The sequence below is a fragment of the Nestor notabilis genome, unplaced genomic scaffold, assembly GCF_000696875.1.
Source record: "Nestor notabilis isolate BGI_N333 unplaced genomic scaffold, ASM69687v1 scaffold6925, whole genome shotgun sequence".
NCBI classification, from domain to species: Eukaryota; Metazoa; Chordata; class Aves; order Psittaciformes; family Psittacidae; genus Nestor; species Nestor notabilis.
This window is the reverse complement of record NW_009927808.1, coordinates 45,792-73,388: the sequence shown is the minus strand read 5'-3', so window position 1 is coordinate 73,388 and position 27,597 is coordinate 45,792. Positions and strand designations below refer to the sequence as shown.

At 48.4% G+C, this 27,597-nt stretch overlaps 1 protein-coding gene across 2 annotated transcripts in view; it reads right to left on the bottom strand.

The window, feature by feature from the left end:
• Window positions 1-2,562: 2,562 nt before the first annotated feature.
• The window catches only part of PLXNB1 (plexin B1), a 33,190-nt gene continuing 8,155 nt past the window's right edge, over window positions 2,563-27,597 (bottom strand). Inside the window, exons 5-36 of one of the 2 annotated variants that reach the window (XM_010014224.1) lie at window positions 27,291-27,423; window positions 26,427-26,583; window positions 23,512-23,620; window positions 23,310-23,418; window positions 21,888-22,751; window positions 21,342-21,467; window positions 20,133-20,255; window positions 19,127-19,220; window positions 18,709-18,875; window positions 17,513-17,664; window positions 15,559-15,664; window positions 14,072-14,208; window positions 13,724-13,900; window positions 13,372-13,540; window positions 12,935-13,177; window positions 12,307-12,483; window positions 11,831-11,979; window positions 11,389-11,489; window positions 10,371-10,588; window positions 10,015-10,193; window positions 9,364-9,430; window positions 8,789-8,935; window positions 8,135-8,312; window positions 7,186-7,289; window positions 6,463-6,547; window positions 5,768-5,934; window positions 5,425-5,585; window positions 5,052-5,199; window positions 4,324-4,388; window positions 4,159-4,234; window positions 3,402-3,476; window positions 2,563-2,878 (exon numbers count right to left, since the gene is read on the bottom strand). In XM_010014224.1, the coding sequence (XP_010012526.1) occupies window positions 2,774-2,878; window positions 3,402-3,476; window positions 4,159-4,234; window positions 4,324-4,388; window positions 5,052-5,199; window positions 5,425-5,585; window positions 5,768-5,934; window positions 6,463-6,547; window positions 7,186-7,289; window positions 8,135-8,312; window positions 8,789-8,935; window positions 9,364-9,430; window positions 10,015-10,193; window positions 10,371-10,588; window positions 11,389-11,489; window positions 11,831-11,979; window positions 12,307-12,483; window positions 12,935-13,177; window positions 13,372-13,540; window positions 13,724-13,900; window positions 14,072-14,208; window positions 15,559-15,664; window positions 17,513-17,664; window positions 18,709-18,875; window positions 19,127-19,220; window positions 20,133-20,255; window positions 21,342-21,467; window positions 21,888-22,751; window positions 23,310-23,418; window positions 23,512-23,620; window positions 26,427-26,583; window positions 27,291-27,423 (5,068 nt within the window). In that variant the 3' untranslated portion in view covers window positions 2,563-2,773. The remainder of the gene's footprint in view (window positions 2,879-3,401; window positions 3,477-4,158; window positions 4,235-4,323; window positions 4,389-5,051; window positions 5,200-5,424; window positions 5,586-5,767; window positions 5,935-6,462; window positions 6,548-7,185; window positions 7,290-8,134; window positions 8,313-8,788; window positions 8,936-9,363; window positions 9,431-10,014; window positions 10,194-10,370; window positions 10,589-11,388; window positions 11,490-11,830; window positions 11,980-12,306; window positions 12,484-12,934; window positions 13,178-13,371; window positions 13,541-13,723; window positions 13,901-14,071; window positions 14,209-15,558; window positions 15,665-17,512; window positions 17,665-18,708; window positions 18,876-19,126; window positions 19,221-20,132; window positions 20,256-21,341; window positions 21,468-21,887; window positions 22,752-23,309; window positions 23,419-23,511; window positions 23,621-26,426; window positions 26,584-27,290; window positions 27,424-27,597) is intronic. The other variant, XM_010014225.1, reaches the window with a different exon arrangement.

Below are 27,597 nucleotides of genomic sequence, written 5' to 3'. Positions count from 1 at the left end.
TCTCCATCCTCGAGGAGGAACATCCAGTCTCCAGAGTGTCGGACAAGCTGGTTGTGGAATCAGGCAGAGATTGGAAGAAACTTGGAAGGATTGTGAGGAATAAATAAATAAGTCTTCCCTGCAATAGAGGATTTAGTAAAAAAACCCTGGTTTGTGCAAATTTAAATGCAACAGAACCCTGTTGTAGTAACGGATTTTGCCACAGGAAAGGGGCATGGACGGAGAGAAGAGGGGCCATGCCCAAACGCCCAGGATGATCCCAGAGAGGGGAGGCAGATGCTGGTGTCTATAATACCAAGGACAGAGGGATAGAAGAGATGGGCACAACAAGCTTCCCCCCTTCAGGGGGGCCTCCTGCCCAGCTACACAAGGACAAGCTGATGTTAAGTAAGTCAATCACCTACATTTAGCTCTATTTTGAAGTCTTGATTATTGCTCTAATAAAAGCAGACTTTCACAGATACACTCAGAGAAAGCAGATGACTTCCAACATCTGGGAGCGCTACTGGGAAGCAAAGAGGCTGTGGAGCCCATGGGCACCTGGACTCCAGTCACTGTGGTTCCAGGAGAGCCGCCAAGTCCTCCTCCCTTTGCCAGTGTGAGGTGGATGCAGAATTAAACCTCGAGACACCCTGTTCTGGGGTAATTCTGCAAAAAAATAGGGGCATGAACAGTCTGCAGAGCCATAAATGCAGCAGGGAGCCTGTGGCCCCTGGCAGACGCTCAGTGAGCCACGAACTACACCTTGGTGCCTGGGGCAGGAAATCCATCATCAAGGCAACAAAGCCACTCTGCTGCTATACCTGCACCTGCCTCAAACCAAGGAGCTGCCTCCCATCCAGCGTTTTGGGGCTGATTTAATCAGATTTGATCAAGACAGAGGTCAGAGATGCTAACTTCCTTTCCTCCTGTGGAAATGGGTGGTCAGGCAGGAGCGAAACCAAAAGTGGTGCCCACATGGGGGAAGAAGCAAACTCTGCTCCCCTCTTTCTGCCTGGCAGCAGCCAGCCACTCACCCGCTGCTCCCTGCAGCAGGAGGTGGCACAGGGATGCTGGTCATACTCTGGGCACATACAGCACCCGAGAACACTGCTGGAAGAGGGTCACAGGAGAGAGCTTTGTTGGAAGAGCAGCCAGCGTTAGCTTGGACATTGCTCAGAGAACAGTTTCGTAACTGAGCAGCACTCGCACAAAGCCGCAGGGTTGATCTGATAGGCTTGGAATTGCTGCTATATGCAATGGAGCGAGGTAGGGACGTGATCCTGCCCTGGTTTAGCTCTAATCCCTCCTGGCCAGCACAGCCACCACCTCAGGGAGGTGGCAGAAGGCTCAGACCTGCCCCAAGCATGCAGGACGTCAGCATGGAATTAGCAGAAGGAGTGAGAGTGCACAGGGCACCCTTATAAATAGGAATCTGCTCCCAGAGGGGCAGAGCACTCTGTTCCCAAGGTGCACGATACAAGGAGGGAGCAGCAAGGAGCTGCCCACTGACAGCTGGCAACTCACTGTGCTTGTGCCTGCTCCAGCCTCTCCTTCCTCGCCCAAACCATTCCAGTCTGCAGGATGCCCAACACTCCTTGGGAATACTGTTGTGCTTCATAACTTCCTCGAGTTCACAGCTTACCAAATAACCCTTTTACGTGCTGCAACAGGAGAGTCTGGGAAGTGAAACTGTGAGTAAGGGGTGAGGCAAAGCCTAACAGAAGAAGCCTTGAACCAAGCTGCTGGGAAAAGTGAGCTGCTGTTACGACAACGGAGACATCTACGAGTTATCCCTGCAGACAAAGCAGTGGAGAAAACTGCTCCAGTGCTGACAGACGTTGGTCAGTAGAAGTGCACAGAGATACTCCTCCGAGAAAAGCTTTGTCTCAAAGCCACAAAATTAAACATTCTCCTTTAGCATTTAAATACATTAACTTTCTGAGGGTATTTACAAGTCCAGTTCAGAGCAGCAGAACAGCCGGACACCGGAGGGAGGGGGAGTGGCACAAGGCATTTGTTGTGCTTTTCCAAAGAGCAGGGCAACCTCCGACCACAGGGAACCAGGAAGACTGATCCTGAGCTGGGTCAGTGGGCACTGAGGCAAGCCAGGCAGTGACTCTCCCATGGAATTTGTCCTGAGGGAAAGGGTGAGGGGATGCTGTCCGTTTATAGCAGGCCCCTGGGCAAGCATGTGTGCTGGTGAACACGTCAAGAGACCAGAACACTGGGGAGTGAGAGAACTGTGCCATTGGACACTCTCCTTTCTACATCCAACGTCCAGAACCAGTGGGGACATTGCTGCAAGGGTTTCTCAGGTGGGATACTGCAGGAGTGCTCAGGAGCCAGGGACAGAGGTGAGCACTGCTGTCCGCCTGCTCCCTGCATCCCTGCCGAAGTGAGGGCTGCAGCAGGGGAGTCTCCCGGCACTGATCCGTGCAAGACTTCACAGACACGGTGCTGGGTGTCGCCTCCTGGCTCTTCAACAGTGTTGTTTGGACACTTGGCACATTGACGTAACATCTGCAGGAAGGAGCTGCGCGGTCCCCCTGACAGCGCCAGGGGAAAACCAAAGTCTGGTTTTGTTTTGTTTTGTTTCTAAGAAGAAAAAACTGTAAAAAAATACTCTCTGAGATGGAAGGACGCTTGTACTTTGTACTGCCTTGGCCATCCCTGTTCATGTCACCGCGGGTTCCTTGGAGAGCCTGGTTCCAATGGCAGCAGGACAACCTGTGTGTAGCTAGGACGAGCACTGTCCCCGCTCAGGCAGGGCAGAGCAGTCTGTCTGTGCCTGTCACAAGTCTGTGACTTTATTCTCCACAGCTGCTGCAATCTGTTGTAGTCTATATCCGAGCTGCATCTTCTGTGCTGTTGGGTCTTCTTCCAAGGCCGTAATGATCTGCAACGAGACAGAGCTCACTGGCAGCTTTCCTCCAGCACACAGCACTGCCAACCAGCTCAATGCCATGCACAGTGGAGAGCTCCAAGCTGGAAACCAGGGTGCTCAAGACTAGAGTGGGTATGTAGTAACTCATCTCAAATGAACCACATTCTAGATTTGTCCTAGTAACTTTGTAGTTCAAAAAGAACGCTAAACTTCTCCCCTGCAAATGGCATCTTTAGTAAATGAATCTGCACTAACTGCATTTCATTTTTAAGCAGTGTTTGGATTCCAGAGTGAAAAAATAGAAGCCTACATGAAATCCCAACAGTCTCAAAGTTACAGGTAACTCCTTTTTTGTGATTTCCTCCCTTTTTGATAAGAATAAAGCGAACTCGTAACATGGAAGTTACACATGTCAATGACACAATACACAGTGTTGTAATAGTCTGGCTGCTCCTAACTATTAATTTTTGGCGCTTTTCTGTTTGGATGGTAAAAGGAGAGGGCATGTTTATACCTGCTGGAAACACACACTTACCTGGTCATAGTACTTATTGATGTATTTGTATAGTTCATGTAGAGCCACCAGGGAATTGAGGTCACCTGAGTAATTCTGAATATAAGAGAGGAAGTTAGACACAATCATGAGACACTTCACAATTGTTCTTCTAAGCTCTGCGTCCTCACAACTCCTTAGGAAACGTGCCTGTTGCACAAAGCAACAGGAAAGGGAATTCATCAGGAGTTCCTAGCAAGGGAAAAAACACACGTATTCCTTGCTCTGAATCCTTGACTACACTTTCCAGTGTCAGCTGGAGAGACTGTCACCCTCCTCATGGTGCCACAAAGCAGACCAGCCACTGGGAACCCTCAGTATGTCTGAGTAGAACTGCACACTCAGCTGGAATATCTCATCTTTGCATTACTTTCTTACATGCACAGGAGAGGGGCCAAGGTAACTTCTGAAATACAAGAAAGCTGGAGGGGAGCTTTGGACAAGGGCCTGTAGGGACAGGACAAGGGGAATGGCTTCAACCTGCCAGAGGGGAGACTAAGATGAGCTCTGAGGCAGAAGCTCTTCCCTGTGAGGGTGCTGAGGCGCTGGCACAGGGTGCCCAGAGAAGCTGTGGCTGCCCCATCCCTGGCAGTGTTCAAGGCCAGGTTGGACACAGGGGCTTGGAGCAACCTGCTCTAGTGGAAGGTGTCCCTGCCCGGGGCAGGGGTTGGAGCTGGAGGAGCTTTAAGGTCCCTTCAACCCAAACCAGGCTGGGGTTCTATGAAATAATTCTGTTTACCCGTGACAGCTCAGCCAGGGCAGAGTTCATCTCCTGGTCACTGGCAGAGATGGTCTGACGAATGTCCGCATAATACCTACACACAGTGGCACACAGACAATTAGCAATAGCTGCTCCTGCCTCCCTCTTCCTGCTTAAACTACAACTCCTGACATTCATTCTTACCTTTCCACCATCTGCTTGTAGCGAGGGATGTCCCGGGCATAAAGCAGCTTATTGATCGGAGAGTCCTTGAACATCCAGAACCAGAATTGATTACAAAAAGCTCCTTCATCATGCTATGGACTAACCTTAGCAGGTAACACCATAAAGCTATTTTCTGTCATGCATTCAGGGTTGGGAATTTTTGTCCTCTGCATGGAGAGGCACTTCAAACCCCAGGCTCCCTTCTAGTAACGCAGTCTGAGGACCTACGAGATGTGTTGGAGGGACCCCTGGGATCCCTAGTCCAGTCTTCCACTTGGAGCTGGATGATCATGAGTGTGAGATCACACTGACTATGGCTTTGCATAGCTAATTCCTGAATTCCTTCAGAGATCCACCTATCCCATCTCCTGTGACCTGTGCAGGACTGTTCCACCCTCAGCACAGGGTCAAGTAGTGGTGGTAAGAAGGTTTTCTAACATCCGACCTGAATCTCCCAGGAAGCATCCTGTGACTGTCACTGTCTGCCACAGCCAACTAGAGTTTAGCTCTGTCCCCTCAATGACTTCTGTGCACTAAACAAAACCTCCTCTCTTCCCAGGAGTCCCCAACACTCTCCAGGAGCACATGGGAGCAAGGATGGGCCTGGCCTGCTCTCCCAGTGCTGCTGCCTAAGTGTTATTGTCTTACTGGGGCAGCACTGCTCAACCGTCTATGCCAACCATGCTCCCTTCTCCCTCTGTACTTACCCGCCCTAACTTATGGTCAGCTATTGTACAGGAGTCCATGAAGGTCTGTGCAATGACCAGGAGCACAGCATCTACATTATCTGACGTCTGCACATCAAAAACAAACTGGGGATTCTTGATGATGTTGATCCAGAACCGCAGGGGCAGACTGTAGAGAAGACAGAAGTGTAACGGGGTAGCAGAAAAGGTGCTGAAGGGTACTCTGCACATCACTGCATCTCCCAGCTTTGCCCTCCCAGCAAAACCAGCTTTTCACACCATGCTCTGCTATCCTGCACTCCCACTTTGTTCCTCCTCTGCAGGCAAAGCTGGCTCTAGATCACCTCTAGACAGCTTAGCAGTGCCTTCTCCATGGCCCAGAGGAGCACCATACCTGTTTGTCTTCCAGATATGGATGGTCTCAGGGTCCGCGATCCCATAGTGTAAGGCCTGCTCATCCAACAGGTCAAAGAAGTACTTGACTGCCAGAGGGACAGGGCGGTTGGTACTGAGGATCACCTGGAACAAGTCATCCACAAACTTCTGCAGAGTGCCCTGTGGGGAACCGAGCAGGACAGAGTCAGCAAAGGCAGAGGAGAGTGGAGAACCCACGCCTCATGTATGAAGGGTTCCCCCCTTCTGCTCAGCAGCCTCCTCTCACTGGTCCATGCACATCCCTGCAAGGATATGAAGGATGGCAAGATCCCAAACTCAAGACAACCCGTGCTGCTTCTCACCTTCATTGAGAGCAGACGTGTCAGATAGATCTCTGGGATTGCCTTGGCTCGCTCCCGATCTCTCAAGCTCCCACGCCGATGCTTGGGAAGCTCTGGCTCTTCCGTTGGTTTTACCAGGTGCCAAAGCTTGATCCCACCTTCATCTGCATCCTCCAGCATTGGTGTTTCTGAACCAAGCAATTGTTTAGAGATGAGAGTCAGTTCTCTCACAGCAGAGCTTGGCCAGGGGAGCCCCAAGGAAGCAACACTTCACAGTGTGATAGAAACACAAATGGGAAGGAACATCTGGAAGTCTCTATCCAGCCTTCTGCACAGAGTACAGCTGTTGCTATGGTTCCTCAAGCCACAGCACACACAGAGCTGTGTGTTTCCCAGCACCACCATCGGGCCATGCTTAGCACCTGAGGGTACTGATTCCTACAAGTTGCAGACTGTGCTCAGCCCTAGAAAGTCTAATTAGAGACTTGTGCTTATGCTGCCTTCTCACACCCAGGCTGGCTTTCCTCTGCTCTCACACTTCTGCTTTTCTCTCACCTCATCTGCCCAAGCTTTCCATTTCCTGACAGTCCTATGAGGGTCCAAATCATGCATCAGCCTTCTACAGCAGCATAAAGCTAGGGCTATGGCAGGAGACCTGTCCCACTAACTGCCAAGTGCTATAAAATCGTTTTATGAGACCAGGACAGCAAACTCACTCTCTCCTGGGATGTAATCCTGATTCTCCCTATGGATGTGCTTGGTCAGGCGTGGGACCAGTGCTACTGTTGCTCCATCAGGCACCTGCACACAAGCAAAAACCAACATTCAAATCAAATAGCACATTTCTCATCAGGACAACAGACAAGTGCTTGTAGACTAAAACAGACTAGCCCATTACTAGAAATAGAGACAGAAACAGGGATTTTGGGGCACAGAAACAGGGATTTTGGGCCACCATCACTGTCTTCCCTGATGGTGGAAGAATCTTGTTTGTACCAATTAAAAAACCTGATGTGCAAAGTGTGATTCAGATGATAATACTGAGGGGTTGAGGTCATTCACACCTAGAACATGCTGCAGCAAGGTGCAAACAAACCCCACCTCTTCCCATTCCTAGAAGCTACTTTACAGGTCAGTGCACCACCACCTACTAACTGATTTGAACTGGAGCATTAACAGATCCAGCAGCATCACCTTCAATGTAATAGCCACCAGGTATGAACCTGTGTGTCTCTTTCTACACTGCTCATATCCAAGACACAGGTTAAGGACAGGGCTTATGGAAGTCAGAGTGCCAGCCACAGCACTGACTTAATGTGAATATGCTGCTGCACGAAAGCTCCAAGCTTTTGACAGTGATCCACCAGGAATCAGTCACAAATAGAGGATAACAGTGTTCAGAAGATGGGAGGCGAGGCAGTGGCAGGCTGAGTTCTGACCTTGTAATGCTGAAGAGTGTTCAGGCGTTTCCAAGTTCCTTGAACGACGGATGTCACATCCTCATCAGACAGTATGAGATGACCTGCCAGCCCTGATCTCCACTCTGCAGCCATTAAACCACAGACAAAGCAAAGATAAACTGTTAATTTGAGGCAGCTCAGAATCTGCTCTGCTTCAACCTGGTTCATCTCATTGCACACCCACTGGTTCTCATCAACCTTTACCTATGGTGTTCCACAGGCAACATAACCTGAGCAAGTGCCTGTAACAATGCTGAGTCCTGCAGCCACAGGAGAGTCTCTCTGAGCACAGGGACAAGTGGCCTCATGGTCTCCCAGCTTTCACCACGTTCCTACAAATTCTGTCACATTGTGGCTCTTCAAGCAGGTGATTCAAACCACAAATATGCAGACATAGTCTTTAGTAGCTACTATTCCCCTTGTACCGAATCATGTATAAATGCCACAGCTATTCAGCAACAGCCAAAGAATGAAGAAGATGGAAAATTGAGAGGTTTCCCTCACAGTGCAAGTCCCACCTTTCATTAACCAAAATCCTCCCTGTCACACGACTGAGATGCTGCCATTCACTTCCCTGGCAGGACTACAGCATCTCTGTGCTGCACTGGGCTCATCCTCCCCTCCTACACATTCTCCATGCTTTTTTCACCCCATGTCCCCTTGACCAAGCCATTACCGTGGTCCAAGTCTGGCAAAGAACACCATGAAATGGAAGGGGCTAGACCAAACTGCTCCTTTCCCACCCTTGCCTCCTGCTGTTAGCTTCTTTCCTGGCCCTGTTGGGTCCAGCCAGAGTGCAAGATCTTGCTCAGTGACTGCACACTCAGCAAAGAACGACAGAGATGCATGCCAGGGTGCTGTGCACAGGTAGTAAATAACCACTCTTCCACTTCCTCACTGACTTCTGGCACCAAGGAGCTCAGCTCACCAAGGTCCAGGGTGTCGGGGTCTGGTCGGTGACAGTAGGGTGTCCCTTTATAGATCTGATCCAGGATTTTCTCCTTCACCTGTGTGATGGTGTCACAGTCTAGCACTTTTGCAGAAATCCCTTGGGAGTCCTCTGCCCCTCCTGCAGCAACTCCTGCTTGTGTCAAAGCATTTAAGGTCTGGGAAAGAAAAGAAAAGGTCACAGCTACTCAGCTGGTAAGATTACATCCACCCATTTACACCTTTGATGGTTGGCATTAAGGCCAGTTAACAGCTAGTCCTTTCACTGGAAGAGCTTCAGAAAAGAAAACATCACGGATGTTAAACACCATGTTCTGTCTTGTGTCCAGAGCTAGAAGCCAGTTCAACAGTGTTGGAAATCAGCTTTGATGTGCCATCAGCTATTTCATCCCCTTATTTCTAGACACAGAGCACAGCACATACACCAGATCACTGTGGTGATGGCTGCTAGCAGCCTAGGACAAAAGTGCCTCATTTAGCAGAGCTCTTGCTTGTCTGTGGACTTGTGTTGGGGTAAACCTGTCTCCCAGGAGACAATGGCAGGATGCAGCACTTCTGCCTCAATAATGGGAGCAGAGGCATTCAGCCCTGTCCCACTGGAGAGTCGGGAGGGAAGAAAAGGCTTGGTGCTTACCAGAGTGCGGTACTCCAGGTCCTCTCTCAGAAGGCGGTTGTCATTCAGGGTGTATTTGGCTTTCCCTGTCACCCAGTCAACTGGGCCTTTGTCCACCTGGTGCTTGATTCCTCGAAACAGCATGTAAAGGGGCTCCCCAACAGAATCCTGGCACAGAAAGGAAGGAATTTCACCTGAGAGAGAGTGCATGGGCCAACTACCACACAGATGCACAAGACCAAAGCATTGCTGTGTCTCCACATCACTCATCTGAGAGACTCTCCTTGCCATCCCCTCTCCAGGAATGGAACTAGATCAGATTCTGTCCTTCCCATACACAGATACACAAGCCTATGGCCATTGTGTCTCAAAATAAAGGAGCTACAAGTCCTCTGTGATGTGGCATCCTCAAATCAAGTGGCATTAAAGCCAATTTAAGCATCCCTGTCCCCACTGAACAGCCCAGCTCTCTCATTCCCCACCCTGAAGCAGAAGATGGCTCTGGCACAATTTCAGCCACAAGCAGGCACAACGCAAAGCTGTGGCTGTTTCCCCTCTTTTGCCCTCTCTAGACCACAAAGGGACAAAGAGCTCACCCTCACAAATGCATACAGGCAGATGGACATCCAGTTGGTTAACAGCTTCTCTACCACTGTTTCTGTCCTGAAACAGAGAATCAGGTTGGTCACAATAATACAGTCCAGAGCAGGAGGGATCTGGAGATAAAGATCCCTCCCCTTGAGAAAAGAGCACACTCAGATGATGATACAGAATCAAGGGGCAGGAGGGGGGAAAAGAGAAGAAAACAAAAAGAGACTTCAGAGACCAGCTTTCGATACCACTTATTTGAAGCACTTTTCAGCCTGAAGGAGGCACCAAATTACAGAAGGAGAGACACAAGCAAATAAAGGACAGAGGAAAACCTCTGGTAGTTCTCGAACAAGGGAAACTGTTCACATCAGAAGGATGGACCAAACAGGAGGCTGATGGGGATCCAAATACCAGAGATAGTTCAGTTTAGCCTCCAAACATGGCATGACTGCAAGCCCAGGGAGCTCTAAACAGCAAACTGAGATTAGCAGGCTTGGCAGAGCCCTGGTACCTGATCACAAGGAGTGAGTTTATGCACAGCAGCTTCAAAAGAAGAGGAATTTGGGGTAGGGGAACACCAGCTTCCTACTTTTTTCACACCTTTTCTTCTGTATTTCCTGCCTATTGCTGACTGGGACCATGACTGGCTCACTCACCTCCGCAGCATCAGCTTCGGGTTCTTGGCCACATACTGCTCTACAAGGTCGTTCAGGAGTGTTTTGAGGATGTCAGTGAAGTACTCCAGCTTCCCATGCAGTGACACAGTGAGCAGTGAAGCCACATAGGCCCGGTCTCTTGGAGAGAAAGTGCGCTGGATTTCCAGAGTGTGGATGAACTGGTGGGGACAGAGATAAACCGGAGTGTGAATCTGCTGCAAACGAGGCAGCCGCAGCTCCTGGCTGCTGGAAGAGCTTGTGCTGCAGCTCGTCAGGAATAAGCTTTAACAGACACTGCCTGCTTCCCATGTGGCCCTGACTCCACAGCAGGCTGCAAGCAGAGAGAGGGCCACTACCTTGGTGAGGAAGAGCTTGCTGTTGAGCAGGTTGGAGAGCTGGACCAAGCCCTGCTCCACAGTTTGCCGCCGGCACTCCGGGATGTCCAGGTCTCTCTGCAGCGGTGACTCACGGTGGCCCGGGAAGAAAATACGTTCTGCATAGGACTTGTAGTCCAAGAAGGGGATTCCTGTGCCCACAAGGTCACTTGTGAGGTCCATCATCTCAGTCATCAGGTCTGGAGGAAAGGAAATGTCCATGAGGTTGACTACGTGATCACACAACAGCAAAGCGTGAGGTGAGTGCAGGAACTAGGGCCAGCAGGATGGGACTGAGGAAAAGGAAGGATGCTTCCCGACAGGAAGAGGCACATTGGGGTCCCATTGCTAGAACATTTCAAACTAGATTAGGCACTGGGAGAAACTGCAGGAGGAAGTTTCCAGCCTTGGGGAGGAACTACAAGGTGAATTTAGTGATTATTTTCATTTATAACCAGGGGCTGGTTTCCAGTTCTATAAAGAGGAAGCCACCATTCAGCACAGATCTGTGGTTACAGGCATTACCTCCATTAGAGATAAGAGTATTAGAGATCTGCTCCTCACTGCTTCCCACGTTAGTTAGGGATTTACAACCTGAGTCACATCCCAGTTGCAGAGCCCCAGATCTCCCACACAAGGGCTCACTGCTTTAAGCAGCTGAAGTACAAGGTCTGTGGGCCCAGAACATGGGGTATAATTCAACTTGCCCTACATAAAGACTGGACTAACTGCTGTTAAGATCTCTCCAAGTGTGCTCTCTTGAGCTTCAGCTCTTCATGAGTCTGGATGATAAACTGGAGAATCAGAGGGGTCTGTACAGATGACTGTGCTCTGAATTAAAGAGAAGAATTAAAAATGGAAGAATTTGGCTATATGTTTCAATGCACTGGCACTGGCCTGCTCTGAGCTACCCAAAGTAAGCAGGAATGGAAAGACAGGGCAGAGAGTGGGTCTTCAAGCTCCCCTGAAGCTGCAGGAACCCAGGAGCTCAGTGACCAACCTGTGAATTCCTTTTTGCATCTGTCCCGAACACTCGTTTCCAGATTTTCCAGCTGGATTTGAACTTTCTTGTAATCCCTCAGAGCCTGTTTGCTCTTCCTCCTGCAATAAGAAGCAGAATTGTTTCAAGTGGCTCTAACCCGGGGATTGTCCTTGCTGACTGTTGTGCTGCTGCCAAAGACTCCAGGGGAATTGGTGTTGAGGTGATTTTTACTGAATATTATCTTTGTGGAATTCCAAACTGTGTTCATTCAGAGCCTACACCTAAAGGGACACCCATAGTGCAGGTGCAACATGCCTCACACATCCAACAGCACAAGAATGTGGCACAAAATAAAGACGACTGGGACATTGTTTAGGCCCAAGATATACATGCTTGGCCACAGTCACTCAATAATGTTATGAGCAACTTAAAGACCTCATACAGTGCAAGAGTTTCTTACCTGTATATGAAGACAATGACCAGAACAATCAGTGCCACAAAGGATGCACCAACACCCAATCCAATCTGTGCCTCCAGCGGGAAGGTGAGCTGGCTTTCTGTGTCGTACTGCACCCGGCCCAGGAGGAAGTTCAGGTTTCCCATCTGTACCTGTAAGAAAAGGATGTGCCACAATGTGAGCTCAGTCAGCAACGAAATGCAAAGCCACAGGGCTTCTCCAGAACGGGTACAAGTGGCACACAGCTCTCTAGCAAAGCTGTCCCACAATCAAAGCTGTATCATTGCTTTCAGGCAATGTTTGGCAGGTAACAGTACAGTAAAGAACAAGAGCAGCTCCTTGCCACCTCTGGTACCTCCCCTATCCCCCAAGCAGGGCTTCTGCCTTCCCTCCACTTCCCATCCTACTCCCTGCCTCCACTGCTTCTTGCTTGTGCTTCAAAACCAACAGGATCTGTTGAGGCACTGCTGATTCCATACCGTGAACTCCGGGAGCAAGTCTGTGCCCTCCCGCTTAGTGCGGTGCCGCGGAGCCGGCTGCTCAGAGGGAGGCTCGCAGTAGAGATGATTCCTTGTCAGTGTCTTCACCACACAGATCCCTTCCCCAATCATAGCCATCACTTCATCCTTGGAAATAGCCAGATCTAGATTTTCCCCCTGGAACAGATGTGGAACAGCACATCAAAACAGAGGAAAAACAACTCTGCATTTCCATGGCTCCAGAGAAGTTGGAGGAGACCAAAACCATCAGATGAAAGCAGCCTTTTTATTTCTCTGACTAGGCTTGCACCAGAATTGGCTGCAGAAGTTCATTTTGTAAGCTAAAAACTCAGCTGCATACAACTTAAATTACAGCTTTAGGACCTGCACCATGCTGTCTAAGTACAGTTATAAACAGCCTGTCTTCTTAAGGCTCTTCAGCCACAGCAGGATTCACTCTGTGTGTATATGCATATACACACACACGTAGCATGTAAATGTGCTGTGACAGGTTGTAAGCCTGTCAAATGCTTTAAAACCTTGCATGCTACATGACGCCAATTTAAAACACTCAGGTTAGGAACAACTTTGTCCAAGGAACATTATTTCCAGCTAGATTTTGCGTTACCTCCACAGAGATGACGCTTCCTGGCTTGTGCCGATAGGGTTTGGCAGGGTCTTCAGCATTCAAGGGTTTTAGGATTGGGTTGACTTCGTAAGAGAAGGGCATAGGATGCAGCGAGTTGAAATCAAAGCTCAGGTTATCCAGAATAAATTCCAGTTTGATATGGACACTCCGCAGCAGCAGGTTAATGGCTGGAGTTTTGCACAGGATCAAGTAGGAGGAGTTCACCAGACATGGTTCTTCAAACTAAGTGGAAAAGGCAAAAGAAGTGTCAGTAGTGAAACACTGACTGGCAGAGAACACTTCCACTTGGTCAAGACTTTGGGGTGATCCAAGCAGATAACCAAGGGAAATCCTGCAGGGACAGAAAGTTCACCTCTCCAGAGCAATACATTGCTCCTTATGCACCCTCAGCTCCACTGAGGGCTTTGCCATGGTACCTGCTGGACGCTGCACAGAGCACCCTCAGGGCACTGGGTGTCGGGGATGATCCTGCGCCATCGTCCCAGCCCTCGGCGCCGCCGTTCGGATGGGGAAACTGTAACTCGGATCTTGGGTTTTTGTACAACATCCAAGTTGTAGCCATGAACTCTGAGCACTCTCCCTCCACTGAAAGAGAAAAGCAGTTGACCTCAACCACCTTGACCAGCTCTGTCTTGCTCATGTTCCCACCCTTCTGCTTATGCTCATTCCCACAAGCCTGCCTTTACCCCAAAGTGTAACTCAATGACTTGGTGCTGTAGTACCTGCCTCAGCACCCAGCCCTGGGGAAGGTGCCCTTGATCCTTCTACCTGAGGAAGCTTTTAGGTGGCTCTGCAAAGGTGACATTGGGATCCAGAGTGTATCTGAAGAGGGATCCTTCCAGTCTCCGCTCTTGATCCCCGTATTTGATGGTGACTGGGAGCTCTGCAGACACATTGCTGGGACTGGTCTGGCATGCCAGCTGGTCCTCTGTCATCTCAGAGAGGCTTGGAGGGACAGAAGAAACAAAGAATTAACACAGCCACTGCAGAGACAAATTTTACAGTATTATGTCTTGCTCTTTGCAGACAGTCTGCAAACCTCCTCTGGTATTTTCCTAAATTTAATAGTGAAAACATCTTGTGCCTTATCTAAGCAAGCAATAACTCTTATCTTACATGTGGCACGGGAGGTCTCCAAGCAGGACACTGATCTCACTAGGATGCCCAGTCAGCAACTTTGAGCCCAGAAGGGTAAGGCAGGTTCCTCCCGCTTTGGGGCCCTGAGTTGGCACAATGGATTTCAGCTCTGGGTTCTAAGAGAGGGAACAAACAACAAGAGAGATGAGAGACAAGGACCTCAAAAGAGAAGCAGGAAAGGAAACAGTAGAACTGTTCTGAGACCTCCAGTGCTCTGAAAACAGAAGCTGTAGATCCCAATCACAGGCAGGCTTCAGCTAGCTTATGGAGCAGAGGTAACAGAGGAGGGATCAATCACATCAGCAAGGACCAAGAACTGGGGACCAGCCTTTCCACAGCCTGCAAAAGGCAGATGGAAGCTGCAAACAGCAGAGCTGTGAGCCTCACACAAACCCCAGGATTACGGTTCAAAGGGATTGTTCAGATCAGTGACTGGATTAATAACTCAGGTTAGGAAAAACAAGGGAGCAAATAAATTATCTGTTTGTCTTATAGATGAGGAGATTACCAGCAGGGAGCCCTAAGAGTCTGTGTTGAGACTTGTGCTATTAAACTGACTTGTAGGTGGTCTGGAAAGGGGAAATGAAATTTGGTAACTTATTTAGAGCAACAAAAACTTCCTACCACTGGAGAGCTGCAGCAAAATCTAGAGGAACCAGAGTGGCAAAAGTAACCACTGCTGATAAATGAAGGGCAAGAGACTTGAAGTGAGAAGAAGCAGGGAGACTACAGCAATAAAGCAACCCACCCATAGGTGCACAGTTCTGATATTTGAAATAGCTCCTGCCCATTCAAGAATGTTTTAGTACCTGTAACAACTCTACCAGCTGTAAGCACAGATCTCAACAAAAATACACCAAATGGTAGGAATCACGCCACAGTGAAAATTCCTTTGCATTTGTGTCTTGACCACAGTACACACTTCTCATCACCCTGCCTCAAATGGTGATAACAGAACCAAAGCCAAGAGCAACAAGGATAATCCAGTATATGAAATGGTTCTATACAGCCCAAAATGGAACAGATAAAGACTTTTCAGGCACCTCTTTTCCCCTCCCATGGGAAAGGGGGACATGCAACTAGGTATATAACCCAAAGTTCAACAGCAAGGGTGAAATGTGAGTAATTGTATCTAAAAACTATTTAAATACTATTGCATTGTTGCTGGGTTTAAGATACCAAAGAGTTATCAGAAACATGTTTATAAACAATAGGAAATGTTTCTCTATACAATGCACAGTAACTTTGGATCACTGCCACTGGCTGCTGAAGGTCAGAAGATAAAAGGGTGTTAAGCAGCAATTTGCACATTAATAAATGGAAAATCATCAATAAAAATGCCTCCAGATCAGTAAGGAATGTTGTTGGGTCCTTGGCAGAGTTCCACAGGTTTATGCACTAGACAGGCATTTAGCAGAGATACTGGAAGAACAGGAGAGGTATAAAAGAAGCAAGAGTTACATTACCTGATAGCTGAAAATGTGCCCAGAAACTCCACGTCCTCCTCCAGGGACTTCCACCACAACGTGCCCAGATCTCTCTGCCCAGCTCCCGCCAGTGACACACACGATACTGCAGGACAATCCAACAACAGTGTCACGCCATGGAAGAGCAGACGAGCTGTATCCATTGCATCATGTCCTAAAACCATCTATTGACCACAGCTCCCTTCTTTCAGCTTTGTCACATGCTCAGAATATACAACCAAATGTGGAGAAACACCTTTAAAAGCTGGATTAGGTGCTGCAGAAAAAAGCAAGGGTGGTTCCAAACAGGATCATCCTACCCAAGATTATTATTTTGGGGACAGACAGAATGAAGCCCACTGTATCACCGATACATGAAGAGTCCAAGAACTCTGTTATTGTCCAGAGGGGATCAAATCGGTCACATCTGGAGTGGCCCAGGCTAGCAGTGGTCAACCACACATTAGCACTGTGTCTGATGCAGAAGAAAACTGAAGACTCTGGATTTAGCTGGCACTGGTCTTCAGCCAGTGACCTCTGGAACCAGCCAGTTCCCTGATCTGCACCACCCATTCTTCCCAGCCCTTTTTCCAGCCATAATTTGGTGTGGGAGATGCTGACAAGGTGAAAAGTCAGGTTGTTCTTAGAACAGGGCAGCAAGGAAACCCATGTTACAGCACTGATTTGCTCACAGGAAAACTACTCTGCAGGAGACTTCCCAGCCTTCCTACACAATAGGAGATTCATATTGTCTGGGCCTTGCTCAGGAGTGGGTTCCAGGTTCACAGCTATATCCCCTCAACCAAAAAGACTCAGGAATTTGAACTTAGGCAGTGCCAAGCCAGGACCTTGTCATGCCAGTGATACACAGATACAGAACAAAGACAGTGCTAACCCCAGAAAGATTATGCTCCAATTCTAGGATGAAAACAGAAAGCAGATGGATCCAGACAAACAAGGCGCACAAACAAGACAACACTGCTCAACACAGCAGGCCATTTCCCAGCAGGACCTTACCTGGCTTCCAGAGGGAAAGGTGCTACAACTACTGCTACCATGGAATGGAAAAATGGGTTTGTGACAGCTCTGATGAGAGGTTACTCACAATTGCTCTCCTCTTCTGCTGGGTGCTTGGCTCCTCTCTCTCCCTTGTCCAAGGCTCCCACCTACTTGCCCTCCACTGTAGGCCAACTACACAAATACTCCCTTCTCCTTGCTTCCTAGCTAACCCCCAGTCATACCTCTCAACATCTGACTACACTGCCTTGTTATATGGTCCTGCCCTGACCAGACACACCAGCTCCCCAGCTCTCTGTCACTGACATTAGCTGGATTTAGCAGGACAGGTCTTTCTGCTTCTCATTCTCCCACTATCCACCACTTTTACAAGCATTGTGTGACCTGCCAGGCACTTCCAGCCACCAGAAGAGTGGCACTGGGCCCACCAGGACTCCCTGGTCTATCCCTGGTTGCGAGGGTCCTTTCATTTGGCTTGTTCCTGGGAGGTGGAAGTCTGGCTGGCAAGTGAAGAATGAGTCTAGGGGTGCACCCACTCAAGCAGAGGCAAGAATCTGTGTGTACCTCCAACCACACATTCCCATCCTCACCCTGTGTTAACGTAGTCAGGATATTTTCCTAGCAGTGATGCTTGCCCAAGGCATATCCCTTTGCTTTCCTAAAAGCACCCTGTGGCTGGGAGAGACACCCATGAAACTCAGATAGTGTGGTCAGTAAACGGCAGCACTGTTTGGCCATTGCCTTGTACACAACCTTATCTCTCTAAGGTCACTGCCTGAGTAACTAACCAGACAGTGCCCTTACCCAGGGACACTCCCTGGGAACGGACAAGGCTCAATACCTGCCACAACAAAGGCAATGACATCTCAGGCTGGTGTCAGCAGCCAAAGGAAAAGCCAGCGCCTGCCTCTGGGAGGAGGTTTCACAGATACTCTACCTGCTAGAGATCTCATACTCTTGAACATCTACGGCACAGGGAATTCCTGCAACAGTGACAGTTTCTGCAATGTCTTGATGTTTCTGCCCGAGGTTTGAGCCAGTGATGGTGATTCTAGTGCCACCTTCCACTGGTCCAGACAGGGGGTACACCTGCAAAGACAGCCGCGCATGTGTCAATGTCACAGTACCTCAGAGCTCTGCACTCTGGCAACTGATCTACAGCACAGGGCCCTTCAACTGCCCCCTTATAAACTGTCTGGTTGGGTCCCTGTTATGGATTCCTTTCACTGGCCTGGACTAGTACCAGGTTGCACCTTCATCAGAAGAAAGGCCGTAAAGAACACGCAGTTGGAGCCTTCTTTCCCATACCTCACTGTTGCCAGCAGTCCCCCCCCGAGGTGATAATCCACAACAGACTTCAAAGGCAAGGACTGCTCTGCTTTGCCTTCTCATCAACATGCTGACCACTCTGTAGGGCATTTCTGCTGAGGAGTGGGAATGCACAAGCCAATACATGTTACCGGTGTTGAAGCAGCAAGCACCATTCCCCCCTCAGCATCAGTACGACAATGAATTGCATGCTGCACAAACGTCAAAGCTCTGTCCCCGAGCGGCACCCAAGATAAACTAAGACAAGATGCAGCACATGGATGTTGTGTGCCACTGGAGGGAGGACAAGCTGACAGCTAAAGGGACACATGGCTACAGACACTTGTCATGTGGCAGTTAGCAAGAAACATTTAAAATAAACAGACAAAAATAGTTCATTCCAGTAACCTGTCATGCCTTTTCCATCCTTGCTGTGCTGTTATCATTACGTTTTGCCCTCCTTTTCCCCAAGCTCAGTTGGGCCAACCTGTTTCAGGGTCTGGCTCAGGACACTTGGAGGATCTGTGGACCCTTTCCCAGCTCCTGAATGATTCTGCTCCTTCTGGCGTGCCAGTTTCAGCTCATGTGAGATACAAATGCATCTTTCCCCATTGTTCTCTACCAGCACACAGGAAGCCCAGCACAAGTGTCTAGCATCCTCAACACCAAGGGGTCACTGTAGAATAGAGCTAACTTGTTCTTCAGATGGCAAATGTGTTACTGAGCTGCACTGTTCATGCTTTGAGTTCACAGGCCTTTGACTTTAACTGGAGAATGCAGCCCTCCTTGACCTGGGTGCAGTACACTAGCGAGCAGGTTACTCACAGAGTGAATGAGAGGTGCTGGACACAGGTCTTCTACATCTTCCTTGCAGGAGCCCCTGAAGATACAGCTGGGGTTGTCACCTCCACACCACACACAGCTGTACTTGGAGTCAGCTGTTTGGCAGCGGCTACAGTCAGTATGTCCCACTGAGCAGTTGTAAAAAGTCACTGCAAAGGAGAAGAATTCAGAGGCATCCGCAAACATCCCCTAGGGAATAACCCAGCAACCTGGCATCTTGCACAGAACCCTCTGCTCCTCCCTCCCCTAGGACAAGTAACAGGAATGAGGCTGAATGTATTCATTAGTTTCCCTGTGACAGGACTACCAGAGATGGAAAAGGCCTCATTTGAGGATTTCTCAGTTCTCTTCCACCCCACCTGCATGTCCCCACTTCGCTGGGGAGCTGTTGCACTCCTACCGTGAAGATCTGCAGCACTGTCCACTCGAAGGTGTCTTCGCCTCTGCACAAACACCACAGCATTGAACTCGAGTTGAGGCGCTGTGTAACTGTACTGCAAAGACAAAGACCATCAAGACAAAGGACTTGAGAGGCATAAACAGCCAGTTGAACAGACAAAAAGCATCAGCATCCATCCTGCACAGTGCACTGGCCTGGATAAAGCTTCCCATGAATGCTCTAGAAAGCGTGCCAGGCATCAGTTAACTAGAATGAACACTGGAAACAAAAGTGTGCTCACAATACTTGTCTAACTCCCTAACTGCATTCCTAATGGCTAATTCCTATCTACGAGCCACCTGCTCAGAAAACTGCTCAATCTGGCACTTAGGCCATTTCAGTAGAGTTGAAGATGTAGGATTAGAACTGGTCCATGGGGCTCATGTGCACAAGAGCCTGTGTTGTTCTTCTCCCTTAACTATATGAGTTTGTGAAGCAAAAATAGCACCTCTGCTTGCAAATCCTGCCCTAAGTAAAATCCACATATCATCCAGAAACGCATGTGGCTGTTGTAATTTTGATGTTAATCCTACCACCCACAGGCTAGCTCACCATGAAGAACAAAACTGGTACTAATAGCATTTTTCTTTTCAGAAAGGAGCCATCATCACAGAAGTCGCAATCCAGAGAACCGTGAACAACAGTGCCTCAAGCTAAAGGAGAAGTGGCACAGTTCTGGCAGGTTGTGATGAGTGACAATTCAGAGGTGGCACCACCCCATCCTACAGTCCATGCAGCAACAGGTCGCATGGCTCAGACTGTGCAAGCTTTCTGCCAGTTGCAGATACCAGCACTGCCAGGCAGCAGCAGCAGCACAGATGATGGCCCCATAGTGCGAAATGTTCCACAAATATCTTTGCAAATTATACTCTTTTCCCCAGAAAGCTTGCCTTCCAACCTGCTGCTTTGCTGAGCAAAGCCAGCAGCAGTGTGAGCTCTAAAATGGCACCATATTCCAAGCACTCACCTGGTTCATCTGGCAGGTGATATAACAGAGGGATTTGTTTGTTTCTTCTCCTTCCACATAAGCATCCATCAACACTGTCCTCCCCTCTAAATTCAGGACGCACTCATAGTCCCACTGCTGGTCCTGCAGAGAAGATACACACGGTACCAGTTCTCAGCTACACAGAGCTTCCTGCTACATGACAGCATTCTCCTCCCTCTCCAATTCTGAACCTTTTAAAAAGCCACTTGCTGTGCAAGCAGTGTGCTCCTCTCATTCTCCTCATTATACCAACTCTATGCTACGTTCAAGACGCTCTGTGCTGTCACTGCCTCCATGTATGAAAGATAAACCAACACAAAACAACTACAAGGGAACATGTGTTTGCCAGTGCAGGGAGAACTCAGCACAGGAAGAGGAACTAAAGCAGAACCAGTGGGCCTGTGAAGTTATGCCTGTGTCTGTGAAACACTAACTTGGAAATGAGGAGTGGAGTACACAGATTAGGCCAGTGCACCTCAAAAAACACTAAGTGGATTGGTTTTTTCCTCTTTCCTGTAACTTTTCCACTGAACTGCTTACATACTCCCTGTAAAATAGATGGACATGCATCTGTAACCAGCTCTGCTCCTCTGAGCAGTGCAGTATAATAGGTTTAACAAAGTAATGATTAGTCTGTGGGCTGCATGTTCTGAGGCAGTTGTTTGTAAAAAGTTACTAAATCAGTCTTCTGTCTTGAGAAGCAAAGATGATTTTTATCAGAGGCACACCCAAGAAACATAGCTTTCAAGGGTGGTTTTCCTTACTGCTGAAGTTTCAGGTATGACAGTAATAGCCACATTAACATGAACGTGCCAGAAAGGAAAGGGAACAGATGACTTATCTTTAGCTTATGGAGACACAAACAATCAGGAAAGATTCATCAGGAAGTTATTCCAAGAACTACAGCACAGGTGCAACTGAATCCAAAGGCATGCAGATCTTCTCCAGCAGGTTGGTGCACACCTGAACTCTCCCTTTCTCTGGGGGACCTCCTACTCACCAATAAATCCAGCTATGTAATTCTTTATTCACAGAATTAGGTCATTCCCCTAAGGTGTTTCTGCAAACAGGAGAAACCCAGGCAGAGCTACAGCTGTGTCTTACATGTATTCTCAGCAATGCAGTGGACAGGTTGCCCAAAGAGTGCTGTGCATTGATAGTTTCTCAATGCTGATGGTGCTGAGCTACCTGATAGAGGTGGAAGTTCTTTCCCAGCAGTGTTATCTTCCTCGCCACATTGACTGGAAACAGTGAAGATCCCTGGATTCCCTGCACGCAGGGACATGCGTCTGGACCCCAGCTAAGCTCTTCATTCTGAAACCAAACACAAGTCTTTAGAAGAAGAGACCTCCATGGCTCTGATACAGGGAATCAAAGCCTGACATGCCAACAGAGAAACAAGTCCTTCCTGAGCAAAGACACGGCTGTGCTTTACCATGAAGTTATAAAGAAAGCAACGCAAGAGCACAAAGAGAGGAAGAGCAGAAAGCTGTGAACATGCTGCACGTCGCAGCAACTGCCACCTTCAGGCCAGCAGCATCTCTACAAGACCTGGGAACCTCACACGTTTTCCTTCCTCAGGCTGCCACTTCTCTCACATGACAGTGGTCAGCTCCTACGCTCTCAGAGGGCACAACCCCTCTCGTGTGTGCTGAAACACTAGTCCAGCAATCTGTATGCACATTTCAAAGTGTCACACCATCAGAGTGCGAATTCCAAAGCCCAGCAACTTACCTCCTCCCAAAACTCAGGAGCATCATACTGATAGTCGAGGTCGGGGTGGAGGATCCTGGGGAAGTCAGGGACATCCCTCTCTGAAGAATCACCATCACCCGACAGTAGAGTAGAGGCAGAGAAGGGAGATGTGTCATTCTCAGCCTGCAGCAAATCCATCCAGTCCTCTGTGTCCTGCAGCTCTGTGCCTTCCTCCAGCAGCCACTCTGGGGGAGCTGAGGGTGGGAGCTCTGAAGCAGGTAGCTCTGTCCCCAGCAATCCGGGAGAGTCCTCAGAGGCAGCAGGGCCCCCTGGCACCTGGCTGGGAGTTTGGGGAGATGGGATGGCAGACGTCAGTGCCTCTGTGGTAGGAAAAGAACTCGGAGGCCACTTCAAAGTGGTGACGTGAGGAGAAGGTGTTACTGCTGCTGAAAAGGTGTGTGGAGGGCTACCCACTAGCGTGGTGGGTGGGTTGGTGTGCTGTGGCTCCTGGGCAGTGGCTGGCCCTTCAGTGGGCAAGGCTGCGTGATCCATGTTTTTGGATGGGCTGGTGAGGACAGACGCAGAAGGAGAAGTTGTCTCTGGCTCAGTGACAGCAGGTTTGTCTGCTGGTGGTGGTAGAGGGGATTCTGTGTCTGCCTGAAGAGAGGCTGCTTCAGTTGAGAGAGTCAAGTATGTATAGCTGAGGGTTTCTGTAGGCTCAGATGTCATGTCCAAGGCTGCAGAGTACGTGATGTGGTTGGGCTCTGAGGGGGGCACAGTGCTCGGGAACACTCGCATGATGGGGGGAGTGATGGGTTTTGTGGCCGTGGATGGGGCTGTGGTAGAGGACTTGGTGAGGGGAGCTGCTGAAGAAGGGAACACACCTGAGGCTGGGATCTGGGCCTAGAGAAAAACAACATCATGGGGTGAGGAGAGAGAAAGAAAGGAAACAGGAGAAAACCCAAGCAGGAAAACACTCCATACTACTTCCTGTAGTAGTGTTCACAAGGGGCTGCTTCACCTTCTGGATTTAAGTGAAAGCTACATCTCATGCCACCTTGTCTTGGGATGGGACTGGGGAATGCTCACAGTGCAGAAGATCCAGCAACATTCCCTCTTCCCACAGATTCCTGCACTTACCTCCACTCAGAGGGAGGTCTGCCTGCCTTCAGCTCCCACTGAACTGCAAGACTACCTGTGGCAGCCACAAACTGGGCATCTGTTCCACTTTTCCCCTTGCAGCCTCTCTGCCAGCTTGCTTTTGTCCCTTGCTTTGAAAACAGAGGCTGGATAACCCCAGGAGAAGGATTATAACACCAGGCGCACAGAGCCCTGTGTTGCTCCAGCAGCTCACCTCCTTGCTTGCTGTGACTGAAGCTGCTATTTTACCCAAGATTTGACCCACTGCATCTCACTGAGGCTCTTCTAGCACAGAGGACTAGGACTGAGTAGGAGACGCACCCTTTCATTGTAGATAATGATTCCTTCCTCACAGGCTGCTTTGTGGGTGCAGAGGTGCTGCTGGATGCACCAGTTACATCCCCAGAGACTGCTCACACACTTCTTGCACCTGGAATAATGATGGAAAAGCAGCTGCTGAGATGACCCAAGCAGGGAGAGCCACCCTCCCTAGAACTACAGAGAAGAAAAAGCATGTGCTCACGGTGCAGATTTCCACAGCAGGGCCACTGCAGCACAGTCATAGAAAGAGAAGTCCACAGAAGCAATGAAGATGTCATGGAAACGCACTACGAGCTTTATGGTGACATGATCTGAAAATGAAAACAAAAGTTTCTTAGAAATGGAGCCACTCTAAGCCTGCCATACTGTTAAGAGACTCAGCATGCTTCAGGAAAGACACTGCCAAACAGGAAGACAGATTCCTTGCCATGCTTCTAGCATCTCAATCACTGGCTTATCCTAGGGACACTAAAAGCAGGTTGGACAAGTTTGTCAGGAGTAGTTTATGACAGCTCTTGCCAACCCATGGCAAGGAAGGCTAGTCTTAAGGCTAGTCTTCCATCTTCATCTGCTATAATTCCACTGTCATCTCTGTATTAGAGGAAGATGTAACATTCCATGCTCAAAGCTGATTGCCTTCTTTTTTCATCCAAAGGAAAACCAAACTCTTAGAACTGACATAGCCCTTTACCTTGAGAGCTTTGTTCTATGTCCAGACTAAGAAGTGACTCAGTGAAGATGCTTGTAAGACTTGTAATCTCACTTGCAATGACTGGAAGCTTATCTGCTTTAAATCCAGGTCTCATGTCAACTAGAAGCCTCAGGATAGCCCAGTTCTCTGGAAAGAGACCGTCACTGTTTTCTGATATACCAAAGAGCTGCAGAGATCATCAAAACTTACTGCAGCTCATAGCATGAGCCTAAAGGATTTTGCATTTGACTACTAAAAGAGCTGATTAATCCTGTCCCAGACTAATCCAGTGTTGGGTATTGGTTTTCCAAATAATGAGACCATATTGCATGCTCTGCGCAAGCCCAGGAGCTGCCATTTCTCCAAGACAGTTTGCTATAAATGTAAGTAACAAGAAGCTTGTCCATCATTCCTCTCACAGAATTCAGGTCTCCTCTTGCAAGCAAGCTCTATTCACCACAGAACAACCAACATGTGTGGTGAAGGATCAGTCAGGGCTAAGCCAGCTCCTGACAGGATGGCAAGTGAAGCTGTGTGCCAGTAAATCAGCTGATGATGAGGTGAGCATGGAAACCCATGATTAGGAGAAAATCAGGGTATTATATATGCAGCTGGAGCAGGAGTCACTGCAGGACTGCCAACTCCCATCACTGTCACAGAGGTGATTGCACTTGGCAGTGGTGGCAGGGCTAACACCTCCCAGGATTGCAGGGTTATGACACCATGTTTATAAATATTCCTTTCTCCAAAAAGGCCATTATTTCCCATGATGCCAATGATGCAGTTCAGCGGTACAGAACATGAGGCTGAGCACTTGCAAATTGAGAGCAAGAGTTTCTGCTATCACCTTGAAGCTCAACAGCTTAAAGTGACAGATGAGCTGGTATGCAACCTTTGAAACAAAGCTGAAAGAAAGGCAAATGTTTTAGTGAGCTGGGAAATGTATTATCAGTAGGAATAGGAAAGTGCCAGTATCTAAGGCCCTGATGAGACCTTATGTAGAAAAGAGTGTTTGATTCTGATTACCAGCTTCTAATTCATCTTAGCAGAGCACAGAAGCTGTGCAAAGAGGGCTAGCAACACAGTTAAGGAGAAAGGAAGTTTGAGTAATGAAAGAACACAAAGTTAACACAGCAAAACTCCGTGCTTAGAATGCCTGCCCATAGTTCACTGAGTGGGAGAGGAGCTGCGGAAGCAAAAGGACAACATGAATAGACCAAAGGGACACAAACCATCCGTGAGCAACTTCAAGCTAGAAAACAGAAGCGAGTTGTTAAGCCTCAGAGATGCAGTGTGAAAGTGGCTCAGGTAAAGCATGTCTGGAATCTTGAAATAAAAGTAAGACGGGTTTACAAAGGAGTCAGTAAGAATATCTGAAGCCTGGAATAATGAGAACTAGACTGTGGCTTTACTAATTTTTCACAACTGTGCTTAAAGTCAAGCCCACATATGTAGAACTAGTCAGGGAAGCCAATCCTGCCCCTCTGCCTGTAATGGCAGTGCACAAAGCCCTTTCCCTCTGTGCCTGACCACCCTGAATGGAGACCTGGTCAGTCTGTTCCAGACTAAAGCAGTGTGAAAGCCAGATATAATAATATTGTAAATACTATTGAAAACGAAGGTGTTTGAGATGGAATGTGTTAGCTGAGTTCTGCTGTCATGTAATGTCCATAGAGATTGCTTCAGACCTATTAGGCAGCTGCATACTTCCATGGAAAATCTGTTTAGCCATTTAGGTGAATTGTGTGGAATGCTTCCCAACCAGCACCTGCCTTTTACTTCAGATGAATGAGCTCTTTGAATAGAGCAGCTCTCACACACAGGCTGGGTAAAATCCAATGCAAAGACTATAAACTGAACTTCCCGTGTTCTTTAGAGTGGCCAATTAGCAATGATCAGCCAGTTATTGTCTGCAGTAACAGAAAGCTGACTCTGTATTTTCTGAGGGTATGCTGCACTGCAGATTCATTTCTAACTTAAGAACTGCAGGTCTCTCCTTTCCTTACAAGTACATCCTTCTCCCACTACTACAGGGATTTTGAGGATGTTTGCATTTGGTCTGATTTAAATAATAAAGCAGTGTTTAAGAGAATTCTCTCTCCAGATTTCTGACAAAGCTGCCAAACCAGCCACCGCTCTAGACTGTATTTCAGATCATATTCAGATTTGCACGCAACCCTTCGAGCAGGATCTCCTTTCCAACTACCAGAATCTGGCATTGGAATTTGGCAACAGCCCAAAATAGCACAGGATGTGTGACACACAAGTAGAAAGCAAACAGATATTATGAAGAATGAAATGAACACCTGCTGACACACCACATATATTCATGGCTGTTAATCCTGGCAATCTGACAGACCTACAACGTACTTGCTCCCGACAACGGTATTGCAGCTATCATGCTCCATTTAAAGCATTTCACTGACCTGCTCCTGTTGGCAAAGCTGGCGCTTGGCTGGGATCTGGAGAAGGACACATGATTCCTGACTCTGTCAGCACTGCTGGGCTTTCATAATCTTCAAAGTAACATGAGTAAAATTCTTCCTCATGCAGGGAAGGTAAGTCCGAGATAGCCAGGAATATCTACCAATTCAAAGTATCCAGTGAGTAATTTGCCTTCTAACACTTTCTTCTTTATTTAATCTAATTTTCTGGTTCTATTTTTTCCAAGTAAGAAAGAGCCCCAAGAAGTAGTTACCTATATAAACATCCATACTCCTATAATGCCTCCTAGGACTGACTGTTCCATTGTTCATCTCTTGCCATTCCCAAATTGAACTCTGCATCCACCAAGCAATTGGCAACTTCCCCCTTTGCCCAAGTCTCTAGCAAAAGACAGGTTCTTGCCACCTCCTGACACAATATCAGGCTTCAGAACAGTGCAGCACCTTCTTAGCTTTCTGCCAGTTCTCGGCTGCCAGACTGAAGCTGAAATTTTGGGTAGCTCCTTCTAGATCTTCCTGACAGCAAGTGTCTGAAACACTGTGAAACCACAGACACAAGCACCTTATGGATACTAAGTCAAGGAGGGACCTCACCCAGCCAGCTATCAAATACTCCAGAATACCCAGTAACTGAGCAGGCAAGGACATTTAGTTTTATGGAGGAAAACACAATGAAATTATCTCCTGGTACAGCCAAGCTGTTAAGTCCTTTATATGAAGCAGACATGTGCTTGAAGGCTGTGATTCAGTACCCCAACTGAAAGCAATGGGGCGACTTGCGACTCCTCAGAGTTTGTAGGGGGCTTTCTACATGTTTGAGATCATCAGAGGATCAACACCACTCACATTTCTCTTTTCCTCTCTGCTGATATTGGCTGGAGTTAGTGACTGGATAGACAGACACTGCTGCGTAGAGTTAAAGCTCCAGAGCCACTGCTCACTCAACCTGGACCGCAAGCACTCAGAGCGACGGGTGCACCTGCAGGGAAATAGCAAGAAGCTCTATGAGACATCTAATGGGACACATCCAGCTTCCACGCTGACACTGGCCATCTTCTACATCCCATGGTCTTCTCTAGTTCTCTCTACTCTAGAGTCTTTCTAGAGTCTAGTCTAGTCACTTGCTAGAGTCTTGGGGAAGCTGCTACGCAAA